A 16,130-nucleotide genomic window follows, 5' to 3' on the forward strand; every position below is an offset into this window, starting at 1 on the left:
CTTTTTCCACTCCTGTAAGACCTCTTTTCCTTTGCAGTACGTAAGGATTAAAAGGTGCTTCATCAGGTGGGTGGCTAGTAGTTGGCTGAAGCTGTAGCACACCAATAGAGGTTTTATGTTTAGCAATGAATTGGTAAGTTAAAAGCATTCTTTCCCCAAGGATTACGGCACAATGACTGCAACAGCCACACAGGTGAGAATGGGAAAATGAGAAAGGGATCCAGCAAAGTTATTTCATTCTGGAGGTTACTGCTTGAGTAAATATGCAGGCCAAATAAAACATACACTGCTAAAGCACAAAAAAGGCTTTGCAAATATTTTAGAGCATTTGATCTGAGAGAATGGGTCATGCACAAATCTTATTCTGCAGATACTAAATTTACATACTTTTTTCAAGTCTAACCTGTAACACAATTAGTCATAGGAATTTCTCTTTAATCTGTCCTTCCTCCCTCTCCAAGTCCATACCTATGCCACAGAGAAATTCCTAACACAAATTCAAACAAAAAATACTTCCCTGTTTCCCCTGTGGATGCTACAGAGTGACTCCACTTGGATGAATCTGGAGTATGGACCAGATACTAGACCAGTCAGCCTGCTCTAAGAAGGTAGAAACTGACCTAATTCTTACTATACTTGAGCATCTGTTTCAAATACAATCCCTATTTCTTTATTATTCATCAAAGGAACACTATGGAGCACACTAACCATCCCAGCATAAACACAGCATATTTTCATGCTATTTGGCTGAAGGATGAGTCTGGCACTATAAAGTATATGAGAGAAACTTATAGTCTTTTCTGTTTACGAACTGTCAGGAACAGAGAATTACAGACCTTATTTCTGCAGTTTAGTCCCTTTGTTTCTCAGTGTGAAAATTCTACTCTAGTCATGAGTGACCTCACCCTCCTAAGAGTGTTTTGATACCAGAAATTCAAACATCAACATGAGTTTGCTTGGCTTGAATAGGAAACAAAGCATATTGTACTTGCAAAACACTACTTGAGTACGCAATTCTTCTTTTTAGTAACTGAAGCTTTCAGTGGCATAAGGTCCTGCCTGAAACAGTTGTGCTTTCCAAGTAAAGAGAAACAGAGCTTGAGAAATGACCAGGAGTGAATTACTGGGTGCAAGAGAAGTTCTATCACCTGGAAACTGCATTTCGTAGGAAAAATGCCTGACTTGGATGGTATGGACCTTTTAAATCATAAGGAAGTGTTCTGCCCACTTGTTGGATGAAGCTGAAAAGGTAATACTACATAGATAATGTAGTATTAATAATATAGCAAACCCCAAGTTGGAGGCCAAAATGCAGCAAGATTCTTGCCTAGTGGGATGAGCATGGTGACCTCAGGGATGGTATGAATAATGTTTCTGATTTTCATTGCTCGGTCTTGTGGAACAGTGTTGAAAGGCCATCTGCTGTCAGGGCAAGCCACAAGAGCCCTGAGATGGTTCTGAGACAGGTGAGAGAGGAATCAAACTGATCTGCAAATCTCAAGAAAAAGGAGGCAAATGAATGGTATAAAACAAGATCTTCAGCTCTAGTTTTGTTTTTCTAGTCTGGTACACTTGGCCAGGTCTGCAAGTTAAGAACTGTATTTCCAAGACCTGTGTCACTCTATTTCACACACAGGCCATTCACTAAATCCCCAAGCCCCACTAAAATTGGAATTCAATCCTAAACCTCTCAAATAATAGACTGGCAGTTTCACTGTGAACACTCAGGACAGTCTTTCTCTACACTGTGTCAGGACATATAGGAAAATGCTTATGTTCAGTAAAAAAATATTAATCACCTTTTGCAAAGCAAAACCAAATCAGATGGAATTATACCTACTGAGACCACAGTGATTTCATATATCCTTTATTGCTTCAGAACACATTAAGAATACTTAAGGTTTTCAATCTTACTGCTAGTTACTATGACCCATTTATTATTATTACTGAGATTATAGTTTTGTTTGATAGCTTCCTGGATGTATTCTTGATTTCTCTGTTGACTGTATTTATACTTTAAAAGGGAGATAATTTTGTATTCCAAAAAGTAATTGGAATCAATTAACTGAATTGATATAAAGCAATATGGACTGACATAAATACCTGTTGCTAGATAAACTACAAAGAAAGCAAGTTCAATTTGCCACATTGCATGGATTTTATGGATGCCTCTGATTAACACTTCTTGGCCAAAGTGTCTGAGAGTAGAGTGGGAATAAAAGGATAAAAATATGACTACCTAAGGAAGGGACTGAGATGCTGATTCTTTGGCAGTTTCCAGGATACTGGAAGGAAAGTTCTGAAATACTTAGGGATGACAGGATCATGCTTTTAAATGATGCTTTTGTATATTTTATACTTAAAATAACCTTTCTGATAGAAATGTTAAGTGTTCAGAAAATGACATCTAAAGGAGCCTGCATTACTCTGGGCCTCCTTTGCTTTTTGAAAGGGTTGACAGCACTATCAATTGTTCTCTGTTCATTGTGGGGACTACCTCAAATGTGCACCAAAAAATGTGATGGGAATATCTGAACCCAAACCATGTCCCACAGCACACCCACCTCTAAAAACTCTGAAACCTTTTCTGCAGCCACAGTTAAGTAAAGTCACTCAGTTGTAGGTGTAGGTGTAGCTGTAGCCTCAGGCTCAAGCTAACCAATGAAGCATGCAGCTCTGTTTTCTTCTTTTCCATAAACAGTCAAATGCTGGATGGAGCTTGTGTAGTTATTGTTGTATAACAAGGAATATAAATTCATCCATCAGAAGGCTACAATTTCAGCAGATTTTCCTCAGTTTTAGATGAGTAGAAAGATTGTGTACCACCTTTCCTCACCATAACCCAAGCTAACAAGAAATGAGATACAAGCACTTTGGGAAAGGCCTTTGAAAACAGTAAGCTCAAGATTTCAAATGGCATAGTATGTGACACCTTGTGGTATGGACACTTCTAAACTCTGGGGCAGGCTGTCAGTTTATGCTCTCATACTAGAAAGCTGTTGTGATCCAGTCCTGTTCGCACATCAATTTTTTTTTTTTTTTTTTTTGCCTTCTGCTAAGGTTTGATTTTCATTGGTTAAACTACTCAGGTAAGCTAATCTTATTCAGTTAAGCTCATCTAAATTTGCCATTCTTCTCCTTATTAGGGACTAGCTATACTAGTGTGGCACTTTTATAGAAATACAGACACACCAACAATAAGAGGAAAGCAGAAGGCAGAGACTTTGCACTGACTCAAAAGGTATCTTTCTAGCAAAAGGAATACCGCTTTCTATGCATGGATAAGGCCTTAACAGGATAACCCCTGAGCAGATTTGATAGAATCTGGTTGATGGAATGGGAACAAGACCCTCCTGTGTTTGTTTAAAAATATGAATGAAACGGCTTTAACTACTATAAACCCAATCTTTACAGTAAAGATCATAATTTTAGAGTAAAGAACATACTTACAAAGTCGATCAATACAGCAACTGCAAGCTCTTTTCAGGTTAATAATCCTGATTTGCAAACACACAAACGTAGTCTCTTATTTTGCTAAATCAACCTGAATGGCAAAATACTGCATGATAAAAACTTTAGCCAAATCTTCCATGAGAGTTTGCTATGAAAACATAAATTACCACTAGGTGGCACAAGGTCATTTAAATTGTCAATTTTACATTACAGTAAAACAGCTTGAAAATTTTTGATCTGAGTACTAAAATTATATGCAAATAAACAGTTTGTGGTTTGGATTTTTTTTTTTAATGTAATTTCCAAGACTATTCCAAGCGTAAATTTTCCATTTTAGTGTCTGAAAGTTTTTATGTAAGAGAACTGCCTAATTAGCCAGGTCTAAAGCAAACTCTGCATGTTGGGGTTAATGGGTGGTATATGTCTTTATATGCCTGGTCGTCTTCGTTAAAGAGCAACTGGTAATAAATAAATAAACAAGAAAAGACTCACGGGTGGAACAGGGACACACATGGTATTCCCAGCATGCAAAGAAAGCTCGTAACTGCATGCTTCACAACTACATCAATTGCTGGAAAACACAATCTTCTGCAACAGCATTTTCATTAGCACACAGCTAGATTTCCCTTGACTCCCTGATTATCACCTTTCCCATTCTACCTGGTCTTGTGACATCTTACACTTGTGCAAACGTAATTAGCATGAATGCATAACAAGATTTGTGCACACTGGTTCTGTAAGAATATACTTTGTGGCCGTTATTAACAAATCATTCCCTAAATGTGCTCAGTATCATTACGTAAGCAAGCCAATCTCCTGATTAGGAATGATATTTCGGAGTAGAAATATCACTTTGTTCTGCTGTAAGTGACTGTTTTTTTGAAAAGCATTTTATCACATTTTATTTGCAGACATTTTGAGATCTGCGCTAAAATTTTGGGATGTGAGAAATTACTTAAAAATAGTCCCACAGTTTTAAAAACTTCTTTAAAACTATTGCTTTAGTTACAAAATCAAGGCCATACTTATGCAGATGATTAGGAAAAAAGCAGAAAGTTAAAAAAATCTTCACAATCAGATTGTTATTAGCCAAGACACACATCTATAATAGCAAGCCAAATGAGGGGAGTAAAACAAAAGAGTGAAATTAGTCAAATATAAGTCCTTTTAACTCATTCAAAAACCTGAGGAGACTATATGAGGCACCTTTTTGCTGCCAGCCTTTGGAAAGGTGTACGATTTGAGTCTTGAGATAATTCCACCTCCTGCCCAACTCTAGAAACCACAAGATCAAAAGGAACATTAAATATGTCAGGAAAATAAATAAAGGTATTTTACAAAGCAGATGTAGTATACAAGAATAAAACACTCCCAACCTTTCCCTTGTGTGTGCCTGCAAGTACACATATGATGCATCAGACAAATGCACTACAGGAAATACTAGTACAAAATTTTCTTTCAACTATGTTACTTTCAAGCCATCTTGAATATATCCATATACCTTAACGCAGTTTTTAAATTCATGCACATTGTCCTTTCCCCAGATCTTTTACACAGTATGTTTCTCCTGCCTGAGTTATTGAACTTTAGCACACATCTAGTAATGTAAATCAGACAATAACTTTGGTGGCTACAAGTCTGATTTAATTAAGCAAGATTTGAAGCAAACCTTGGTCTTACAACAACGTGGCTATTGAAGCAAAAAGCACACAAACTGATATTAATTCCAAACAAAAATGAACAGGCTTTAGGTTTTAAATGTGCACTTATGTTCTGTATGAAGATATTTTTAAAAGAAATACAAATATACCTTACTATAATGCATTTGTTTAATTAAATGGGACTAATTAGCATTTCTAGGGTAACAGAGCACCTACCTGCCTAATTAAAACTGTGATGACCAAGCATTTAGGCTGATGCTCAGGTTGAAATAATTATCTGAGCCACATTTTCAGTTACTTTAAACAACCTTTAAAATGACTTATGGTTGGATGTTCTGAACTTTCAAAAAACCCAATTTGACCTTTTTTTACTTTTTATTTTTCTCAAAAGCTAGCTTTTCTAGTGGTTAGGATCAGTATCTTTCCTAGCTTTCTTAATAAAATTGCTTTCTTGATGTGGTAAAATTTACTCCAACCACACCAGCAGTTTCTGGTTAAATTAATTGGACAGTCTGCTTTGGATACCATCCAGCAGATCTTTCCCCAGTGGTCATATACTCTCTTAGCTTCCAAGCAACTTCATATTTGGTCATGCTCTCCACTATGTCTTTGGAATCTCACCAGTGTATTTCAGGCATTAAGATATTAAAAAAATAAAATAAAATAAAATAATTACTGAAAAATAGGTCTAGATAGGAACACCAGCATTGGATTGCCCCTCAGAACAGGCCATTCCCCTCCATTCTTCAGCTATTAATCATGTTCTGTCTCAATTTTGCTCCCTTTTTCCTAACCACTCTATTCTCACAAGTCATTATTTTTCCTGTTGCCTGGCTTTGCATTATCTCCTGTTGGCTAACATTCCTCGGTGCAGTGCCAAAAACTGGTGAAAGTATTCCAGCTGAGACCTTATGAGTATTGAACAAGCTGGAAACTCCTCATGTTTCCCTTTCTTGTACCAGCATGATGGTTGCTGGTCCTTGTTCCTGTTCTGATTCATTACAGGCATCATCTCCCCTGAAAATCTGTTCCTGCTCCCCATCATCCTGTGTTCTACAGCTGGCTATTAGAAGTACAGTGCCTTGAGCTAGTTTCTACTTAACTTCACCTTCTTTTTTCTAGGACAGTTCTCCAATTCAACACAAATCTTTTGCACCTAGTTCAAATACTCATAATCCCAATTCATATATTTTGGCAATTCCTTTTGTAAAATAAAAAACATGCAGTACTTCAGAAATACTCTAAAAAGCAGTATTAATTCTGATGGTGAATATAGATTCCATACCCTCTATGTAAGATCTTGTGATTGTATTTGTTCTTTTCAGGATGCATTTTTTTGCAATCTAAATCACTGTATTTTAGCCCCTGCATACAAAAGAAGAGCTACACAAATGGTCTTCAGTAAGTTACTGAGGACGATATTAATGTATGACAACCTGGCAACAGTAACTGAAGTCTTTGAGCTCCATAAGCAGTAATATTAATTTAGATTTTTTCACTTTCTGTTTCTATATTTATACTACAGGAAAGTAACTTAACAGGCTTGTTTGAGAAAACTCAAGAAAACACAACATTCAGATTTCAGTTTAAAGAAGTTCAGAATGTCAAACATATTGTAACTTTAAACATTATTTTAGGAGAATATTTGCAAAATATGCAATTAACACCCTCACTCATATCTTTTCCTTCTAACTATCATGATGACTCCTAAACATAACTACTACTGATCAATCCTGAAATCATTAATGGTTGTATGCAAAAAAAAAAAAAGTGACCAAGCATATTTAAGTCAGCTATTGCTAGAGAAGTTAAAGGGTGGAATTAAATCTCATAGAATTACAGAATGGTGTAGGTTGGAAGAGACCTTAGAAATGATCTAGTTCCAATGCCCAGCCATGGGGAGCTGCAACCAGACCAGGTTCCTCAAAGTCCCATCCAACATGGCCTTGAACAATGCCAGTGATGGGGCAGCCACAACTTCTCTAGGCAACCTGTGCCAGTGCCTCACCACCCTCAGAGTGAAGAATTTTTTCTAATGTGTAATCTATATTCCCTCTGTCACCTTAAGGCCATTCCCCCTTGCTCTATCACATTTTAACATGTCCTTGTTAAAAGTCCCTCTCCAAATTTCTTGTAGGACCCCTTAAGGTATTGGAAGGCTGCTATAAGGTCTCCCCAGAGCCTTCTCTTCTTCAGTCTGAACAAGCCCAACTCTTTCCGACTGTCTTCATGGGAGAGATGCTCCAGCCCTCAGAGCATTTTCATGGCCCTCCTCTGGACTTACTCAAGCAGGTCCACGTCCCTTTTGTGCTATTGCCCCAGAACTGGATGCAGGGTCCCATGAGAGCAGAGAGACGTAGAATCACCTTCCTTGACCTGCTGGCCAACCATATCCTTTGATACAACCCTGGACACAGTTGGCTTTCTGGGCTGCAAGCGCACCCTGCTGGGCCATGTGGAGGTTTTTTTTGTCAACCAAGACCACTAAGATCTCCTCAGGGCTGCTCTCAACCCCTTCTCCACCCAGCCTGTAGTTGTGCTTGGGATTGCTCCAGTCCAGGTGCAGGACCTTGCACTTGGCCTTACTGGACTTCATGAGGTTGGCACTCGTCACATCTCAAGCCTGCTAAGCTCCCTCTGGATGGCATCCTTTCCCTCCAGTGTGTCAACTGCACCACACATCTTGGTGTCATCGGCAAACTTGCTGAGGGTATACTCAGTCCCACTGTCCATGTCGCTAACAAAGATGTTGAACATCCCTGGTCCCACTACTGACCCCAGAGGGGGAGGGTCCACTTGTCACTGATCTCCTCTTGGACATCGAGCTGTTGACTGCAACTCACTGGGTGCGACCATCTCTCTCTCTCTCTTCAAATTCCTCAAAAGCAAGCCTTTGTCATTTCCTGAATGACTGGCTCTTGATTTAAATTCATTAATGTTAGCCAAGATTAATCACATCCTGTCAGCATGACCTACGTTTTCACCTGTAAAGCATCATCAACAACTGGGGTGGTATTACTGCAATGCGCTGGTGAGAAGAGGTTGGTTTATTCTGTTGCACAGTCCTAAATATCAATCAACTTTGTCAGATACATGGGGGGGGGGTTGTTACTACTTCTTTGAAAAGTTAAATACCTACAGTAAGACTTTGGTTGCATAATTTTGGCAATTTTGGTTGCGTAATTTCCAATGATTTAACGGGGCACTTGATTTTCAGAAGGTTGTGGCAGGAGAATGGTTGTTCATGGACCCACAGGTACTGAAGTAAATATAACTGCTTATTTAAACAAAAATATTTTTTCTATGATGTGGGACTGCATTGAGATAATGACTTAGATGATCAGGCTCTCCAGGGCGTAGTGACACAACCAAATTAAACTCCCGATTTCAGATGAGATCAGCTACAGCTGAACGAGATGGTGTTATGTATTACACCTCAGGTGGCTCCTCTAATCAATGGACCCTAAGAACTTAGGCAATTATAATCACGGATGGGCTTGCTCACTCTTCATGGAGTTGATGAAAGAACTTCCCCAGTACACAAAGAATTAAACCCTTCTGCAAAGTCTGCTGTTAGGTGCACACACCTAATCTAAAAAAAACTGAACCTCAATTTCTACTTCAGCCAGTAGATTCTCAAAATGGACAAGGCATTATCTCTCCTCCTAATGTTGATACAGTCACTATAGAATGATGATCAATGAGGCATTCCGCATATGATAAATACTGATTTTTGCATACATTATATATAAAAAAGAAGTTCACAAAATTAAACGACGAACAGCTCATGCAAAACTCTGATGAAAGCAATAACCATGCTAGAATATATTAGGCTTATTCTTTTCAACCTACTACTTATATACCTATAAAAACAAATTCACTGATTAACAATATACAAGCATTAGGCTTCATAGAGCAGTATGTGACTGCAAGTCTTCTCAAATGAATGCTGTTGCTATATCACCACCTACTCTTACCTTAGAAGGGGGTCCAGGAAAAGGAAAACCAACGTTATCTGTAAAATAATCACATGTGGAAGGATGCTGAGCAAGGTGAGAAATGTACTATAAGAACATAAACTTTTACATAGGGAACCAACTTTCTATTTTTTAAATTGCATTACATTACAGTGCATTTTCTTCTTACCAACCCTCTTTCCTTTTGTCTCCAATGTGCAGCAGACTCTGGTACTTGCTGCCACAGAGCCAAAAGTATGGGTAGTGCCTAAAGTGATTTGATGAAGCAGAATAAGTATGGGCATATCCTCCCACCATGGCACCGACATCTAGTTTGAATGACAGAAGGCCTTAGAAAAAGAACACCACTTCTGGAATAGCACAAGTTAGGCAATGATTGAGCAGAATCATCTTTTTTTTCCCTGACAGTCAGGGCAAGAGGAAGGACAAGGTCTCATCAGTATTTAATATGACATTAAAGGAGAAACAGGACAAAGAATATACTGAACCTCAGGGCACACCCCCCACACCACCATCCCTTCCCCTTCTCCCAGATTATCAAAGAATGGCTCTCTGACCCCCATTTTCAACATCAGGTGCAGCCAATCCCTTGTTCTGCCCTGTTTTCTCCAACACTGGGTGCAACTGCACCCAACTTGAATGCCTATAGCACTGCTGCTGATATGCTGGTCTCAGCCTGGAACAAGGACAGTTGGAGGAGTGCCAGGATGACCACCTTGTTAGTGTGTGGGGGCCACGTAACACACACAGCCACTTCAAGAAGCAAAGCACATTCTCGACTGATGTCAACTGAGAGCCAGCCATAACTGGACTTGGGAGCCTCCCTTAATCTGCAGGATCTGCCTCTATTCTGCATGGTCTGACACAACTTATTTGAAAAGTTGGAAACTTATATATATTTTTTTTAATCCAAATTTAATCTACCTTAATCTGTACCCACCTACATGGCAAGTGGAAAAAAGGCACACATCTTTATCATCATTACCATGGTTACTTATACATATTAAAATAATAGGAATAACTCACCATTTTCTGAGCCAAGCGGACAGGGAATGGTAAGAACCCTTAATAATCCATCTGGTTTGTATGAATAATGCTCAACTAACTACCAGAATGAGAGGGGAAAAAAAAAAGAGAAAAGAAGAGAAAAAGATATGAAAAGGTAAAGATGATATAATTAATTGTCTCTTTAAAACTGTGTGCATATGTACGATTGGTACATATTACAGCAAGTGAACAGGGCATGCAGCAGATCTTTATTGCACATGTTCTTACTTCATCTTTACTTCTCTTTAGCAGGGATTTGTTTCTGATGTAACCTTATGGATGAATCTGGAACCTGATCCAGGAATTTGTAAGACTCAGGATTCCACAGCCGGCTCTGCTACCTTTGTACCTCTGAGCAAATCACTTCTTTTTATAAGTCAGTTTGTTTTTTTTTCTTTTTTTCTTCCCCAAAATAGGTATAACTACAGTGCAGGAATTGTCCTCATAAGCAATGCTTTCTTTGGCCCACAAAGTCGCAGTGGGATGTAAGGAATTAATAAATGTATAGCACCAACAGTTGTGGCCATTTTTGCTCCTGGGTTGTCCTCACCATGCCATTTTATTACTGGTATTTTGGCTTTGGTACATTTGGGTATAAAGGAGGGGGGTCTGTGAGTGAAAAAGTTGCAGACATATTTGAAAAACTTGTAAGACAGCATAGCTGCTTTTAAATTTCCACTGACTCCAGGAAAGTAATATGCAGGACTTTTACAGGAAAGGCTAAGAATGAATATATACAAGTAAAGACTCATATTTTAGATTTGTGGCTCACTTTACTTGTTTTAATAGAATTTTCAGCAAAGAGGACGTAAGAGATTTCTGCAGAGATTTAAATTCGCTTAGCATTTTCAATTTACACAGTCATTTCTCCAATACTCACTTTATTACCATTTATGACATAGTCAACTATGAATTCCTTAATTGCTTAATCTTTACCAGGGTTCAGACATATTTTGGTGGTAACCATCAGCAAACGATGTTTTTTCAGCCTTTAAGGTAGAATATTAGAAAGCTAAAGAATGCAGTATGTGTACAGCATCTTAAACCATTTCCTTTGTGCTTCCTAGAATTCTGTTTCTTGCTGTTATAAGCTCATTAGCAAAAGACTGTACCTAGCATAGCTATTATTGATCTCTTGCAAATGCAAATGGTCCTCCACTCTAGATAATATTCAGCTGCCTGCATAATAATTACAGCTATTTTGAACTGTCCCAAGCTGCAATATCACATGTGAAAAAGATCAAACTCTCTACACTTACATAGTAAAGCTATGTGTATCCTAACATATGTTTTCTTCCTGTGTAGAAACCACATAAAGTTTGAAATATATGAAAAATAACCTGCCAAATGATGCTGCTGTTTAGATTAAGACTGTTGTCACACAGCGTCATAAAACAAGCTGCCTTACTCAGTTACACAGAAATATGATGACAGATATCCAAGTGATTCAAATTTAACAGACCTGCCAGAGGGTGTCAAATCTTTTCCCATCCGGTATGGAGAGCTTCCCTGTCTTATCTCTGTCAATACGGTAATGCAGTACTTTTCCATCATTCAGCAGACACAGGGCATAGGAACCATTGCTGTCTCTTTCTCGGATACTGTAGAAATAAGAGAGATTCTGATGGTTATTTTTAAAATCACCCTTTCATTTAAGCTTTTGAATTAAAACCAAATAAAATCAGCACTGCAACTTTTAAAGACATTTTGTTAAGCTTTTCATTAATTCCTTGGTGTCATTTGGTTTAGACATAATTCCCTATTTTTTTTTTTTCTCCCACAAAAGGCAAGAGATGACAACAAAAAAATTCAGGATGTGGAGCTCTTTGCTAGGCAGCTACAAAACATTGTGCAGCACACAAAGCACTCTCCAAGCAAGGAAGCATTTGAAGGCTTATGCACTGAAGGCCTGCAAAGCCCATGGAAATCTGAGAGCAGGATTCAGCATATGCAAACAGCTACACTTCAGTGTCCTCTAAAGTTGACCTAGAATTAAAAACAACAGATTACTGCCTTCGCTAAAGCAAGATTTCTCTCTCATATCTCTTATTTTGAAATAAAGAGATGACAGTAAGGGCAGAAGATAAAATACTAAAAAAACATAATGTGAAATAACAAATAAAGGGAAAATCTTTGTGCACTGAAGCATCTTGTTTGACTGGGAATGTAAAGAAAAGCATACGTTTCTGTAATCATAAATTCTTAAAATTTTGGTGAAGACATTAGTGCTTTGCAGGTTTCAAATGAAATTCACATGAAATTTCCATGGTGTTGGGAGTATGTATCTGGTTTAAACTTCAGCAGTGAGAAATCAAAAAATGTAAAGACATTGTCTAGAATTCATAGGTAGGCAGGATGATTTTCTTACAGGAGATCTGCAAGTAACACCTGAGATGCCTCTGAAGACTGGCAGAGTTGTTTTATGTGTACTCAAGGCTAGCTCACACTGGGACCAGTGTCTTCTGGTGCCTGTTCCCAGAGTAGATACGAGTTTTATACTAGTTCCATAGCACTTCTGAGTTTAGAAAGTATGCTTTTTCTTTTAGTTTAAGTTGCCTATGTTCACTTGCTGCTGTCAGTGCAACAGAAATAGAGCTAGATTAAAATTTTCTGGAATAATGGGTTTGTCTTACGAAAAACCCAGATTCAGCAACACTGAAACATTACTTGTTCCATTGTGCTTAGAAATCTACTCATTCTCCCCTGAATTTTTTAAAAGTCCCGAAAAGAAATATAGCAGGATATGCTCACTAAAGTGTTGTGAAACTTTTCTGTGAGTAACACTAGTCCTTGCTACCATATCTCAGAAGACTGCAGAGGCAGTAAATTCTGCTCTTCAGCTGACCCACTCAAGGCTGAACTAAAGGTGTTTTGTCTGAACTGCTCATGCAACTGTTTTTTTTCCAAGCAGTGATTCTTGCTGCATAAGATGTGAACAGGACACTGGCTAAAAAAAAAAGAACCAAGGTCAGCCTTTTTTCTGAAACCAAAGTAACTTGCCTAGTATCTCTAAAGCAACTTGAAACACCACAATCTGGTCTTTCATGATATTCAGATATTTTCTCAGAGTGCTGATTTCCTGTGATGACTGACCAGTGGTGAGCAACAGGTTCTGTTAAAAGGAAGAACGGCTTTTACTTTGTCTGTGACTTTCTTTTACCAAATAAGGCTGAAAAATATTTTCAGAATGTAAGACATTGTTTCTATAACACAAATGAACAGCATTTCGTTGCACTCAGATTTCTGTTCAGCATACGTAAGATTATAAAAATGCAATGGATTGTTTCCTAGTAAAAAATGTCTTTTGTGTTTCTCATGAGGAAATGGTGGTTCCAACACAATTAGCTCTACTAAAACCGATTCTCATTTGCAAGAGTTTTTACTGTTCCAAGTGGCATTGTAAACATTTCTTGAAATCACATTCATCAATGGGAGAAGAGTCCTGATTTCTAGGGACCATGGCATAGATGCAAACAGTCCTATCAGTATTCAGTGCACGATTTAGGAAGAGTTCAGGTTTAAGAGAGCATTTCTGAGCAATCCCTTCCCCCACTCCAACAGGTACATTAACTCTGAAGACATCTGCAGTTCACAGTCACAGCAACTTCGGCCAGACACCCCTATCACAGCATGCACAAAAAAATCTCCATTCTAACACTTACGACTGACCAGTTCCCAGACACAGCCTCTTTTTCTTGGGGTTATAGCCCAGGTGTTTTTTTAAACTGTAGCCAGTCAGCTCCAGGACAAATTGGATCCCTGCAGAACACAACAGGAGGTACTACTATCTTCCAACACAGGTCTGAAGAGCAGAAGTGTCAAGAGCATTGAAGCAACAACCAAATAAGGGTCTAAGTCTCAGTTTTGGCAATGAGATCCCTTACTGGTCCAAAAAAAGTGCTCTCACAGAACTTACCATCATAGATCAAACCAAAAACTTTTACTACCTTTGGTGACAAGTACAGTCACAGACCATGATTTGCAATTTCATTTTGGTTATGAAGACTGTGATAATGGCTGCCTAGGTTAGACTAAGCCTCCAAAACTTCATTTGGGTACACTATACCCAATATCTTACAGTACTGATACTGTGAAAAATGGTATTCAAAAAAATGGTACCAAATAAAAGGCTGCTCAAACTGAAAGGTTATAAAGTGAAACCTCTTAAAATTGAAATCAAGGTTTTCACATCTTCTTGAGGATGCTGCCTGTACTACTACGGGCTATCACGTTAGATTTGGGGTCTTGCTTCATATATGAAATTCTCCTATGAAACGAAAAAACCCTGAAATTCCAAACGCACTATCTGCCTCAATGTGCTTGGAAATTACAGACAGTACTGATAACAACAACAAAAGAATCTTTCATTTTAAAAAGCTGTATATAAAAAACCAAAAAAGTATTTCAACAAGGAAGGAAGCCACTAGTGAAATATCACCTGGTCCTCAGTTTCATGGCAATTGTAGTGAAATACAAATCTACAGAGTGAGAATATACAGATAAGAAACACCTGTAAATAAACAATCTTTTCACACACTGAGATTAATCAGAAACAGTGATAATGAACAATGAAACCACTGATAATGAACAATGTTACTGAAAGCAAATTTGAATACATAGATACATGAGAGAAGCACCAAGGTATCCAGATTTTCTAAGACATACATTTTAAAAGAGCAATTTTAGAAAGATCTGAGAAACTCAAATTGTTATGCAATGCAATGTAAAAAAGGTTTATTGATTTAAATTTTCATGCAGTGTACTTTTGAGTATTTTTTATGTTTCTGTGAATGTAATCAAAATAGCAACCAGGAAGTATTTGGTATATCATTACAAAGTGTGTAAATAGCTATCTGTTTTCTCATTTGGTAGAATCTCTATTTTTGCTTGGAGGGAAAAGAACGAATGTCTGTTTTTTCTGCTTCCAAGTGAAAAGCCAACTGATCTCTTTTTTCTAAAGGAAAAAAATTCCCTGAGGGTAAAAAAAGAATAAACTGCTATTACAATATGCCTCATTGACTGTGTAGGAAAGAAGTCACAGCATTCTACAGTGGAGAATAATGAAGGAAATAAACTAGTAAAATGCTTGCTTTAGGAATGGTGTGAAATATTATCATTCCTGAATCCAAAGGTGTGTTAAAAGTTTGTTCTCAGCCTTGCTTTGCCTTCTCAGTTATAACAGCTTCCTTGATGTCAGAGATATCAACATTCCCCACTGCTGATCAAACTCCAGCCATTCCCTGCTTGTCCGCCTGTATGAATATCTCTCTCTCGTAACATTATTAACAATATGGCTAGTCATTATCACTTCAAATATGACTGCACATATTCTGAGTTGGAGTGCAATAAGGAATGACCTTGATGTTATCTGTAAAAGGATCATACAAAGGAAAAAATTGATTGAGTGCAGTCTTCATCTACATTTGTGTTCTCTTGGGGTTATAATTTCTCTGTTTAGTAACACATTAAAAGCTGTTTCAGAAATGTCAGCATACTGTAGAATTTAGGAGCTAGCTCAGGCACACACTACTGCTATCTACAATACAACCTAAAACTTTAATTCGTGGTCACGCTAGTAAGCTACACAGTGAAGAAACACCTTTGCGAGAATGACTGCATCATTGCAGACTATTCAGCCGGCATTGCCAGCAATGCTGGCATTACCCTGCCAGCAAAATACACTATGCTCCACTAAAATTTGCTCCTTAACAAGTAGCTCTGCTGTATAACTGCACCTGTAACATGGGATTTTCTTGATACAGCTATCTCAGTCAGATATCTCAGTGTTTTTTTCACACCCCCAACCCACTCTGCTGCTAAAGCAGTGTATAGATAGCCTTCAGAAGCCACAGCCCTGCTGTAATGGTCTGCAAGTGGCACCTAACAGTGCACTTCACTGAAGATCAGCAAACACCTCTCCCAAATAGCTGTGGGCATCATCCAGGTTGCTGTGGAGGGGAATCTCCAGAAGCATGGTTCAATGTCTGTATTT

At 38.1% G+C, this 16,130-nt stretch overlaps 1 protein-coding gene across 1 annotated transcript in view; it reads right to left on the bottom strand.

Annotated features, from left to right (window-relative positions):
* The window catches only part of SYK (spleen associated tyrosine kinase), a 52,306-nt gene that overhangs the window by 8,660 nt on the left and 27,516 nt on the right, over positions 1 to 16,130 (bottom strand). The window contains exons 4-8 of the mRNA XM_062609824.1: positions 11,601 to 11,739; positions 10,118 to 10,196; positions 9,092 to 9,129; positions 4,660 to 4,728; positions 1 to 91 (exon numbers count right to left, since the gene is read on the bottom strand). Of these exons, the coding sequence (XP_062465808.1) occupies positions 1 to 91; positions 4,660 to 4,728; positions 9,092 to 9,129; positions 10,118 to 10,196; positions 11,601 to 11,739 (416 nt within the window). The remainder of the gene's footprint in view (positions 92 to 4,659; positions 4,729 to 9,091; positions 9,130 to 10,117; positions 10,197 to 11,600; positions 11,740 to 16,130) is intronic.

The sequence above is a fragment of the Pezoporus occidentalis genome, unplaced genomic scaffold (assembly GCF_034315485.1).
Source record: "Pezoporus occidentalis ecotype Australia unplaced genomic scaffold, CSIRO_AGI_Poc_V1 ctg141, whole genome shotgun sequence".
Classification (NCBI taxonomy): domain Eukaryota; kingdom Metazoa; phylum Chordata; class Aves; order Psittaciformes; family Psittacidae; genus Pezoporus; species Pezoporus occidentalis.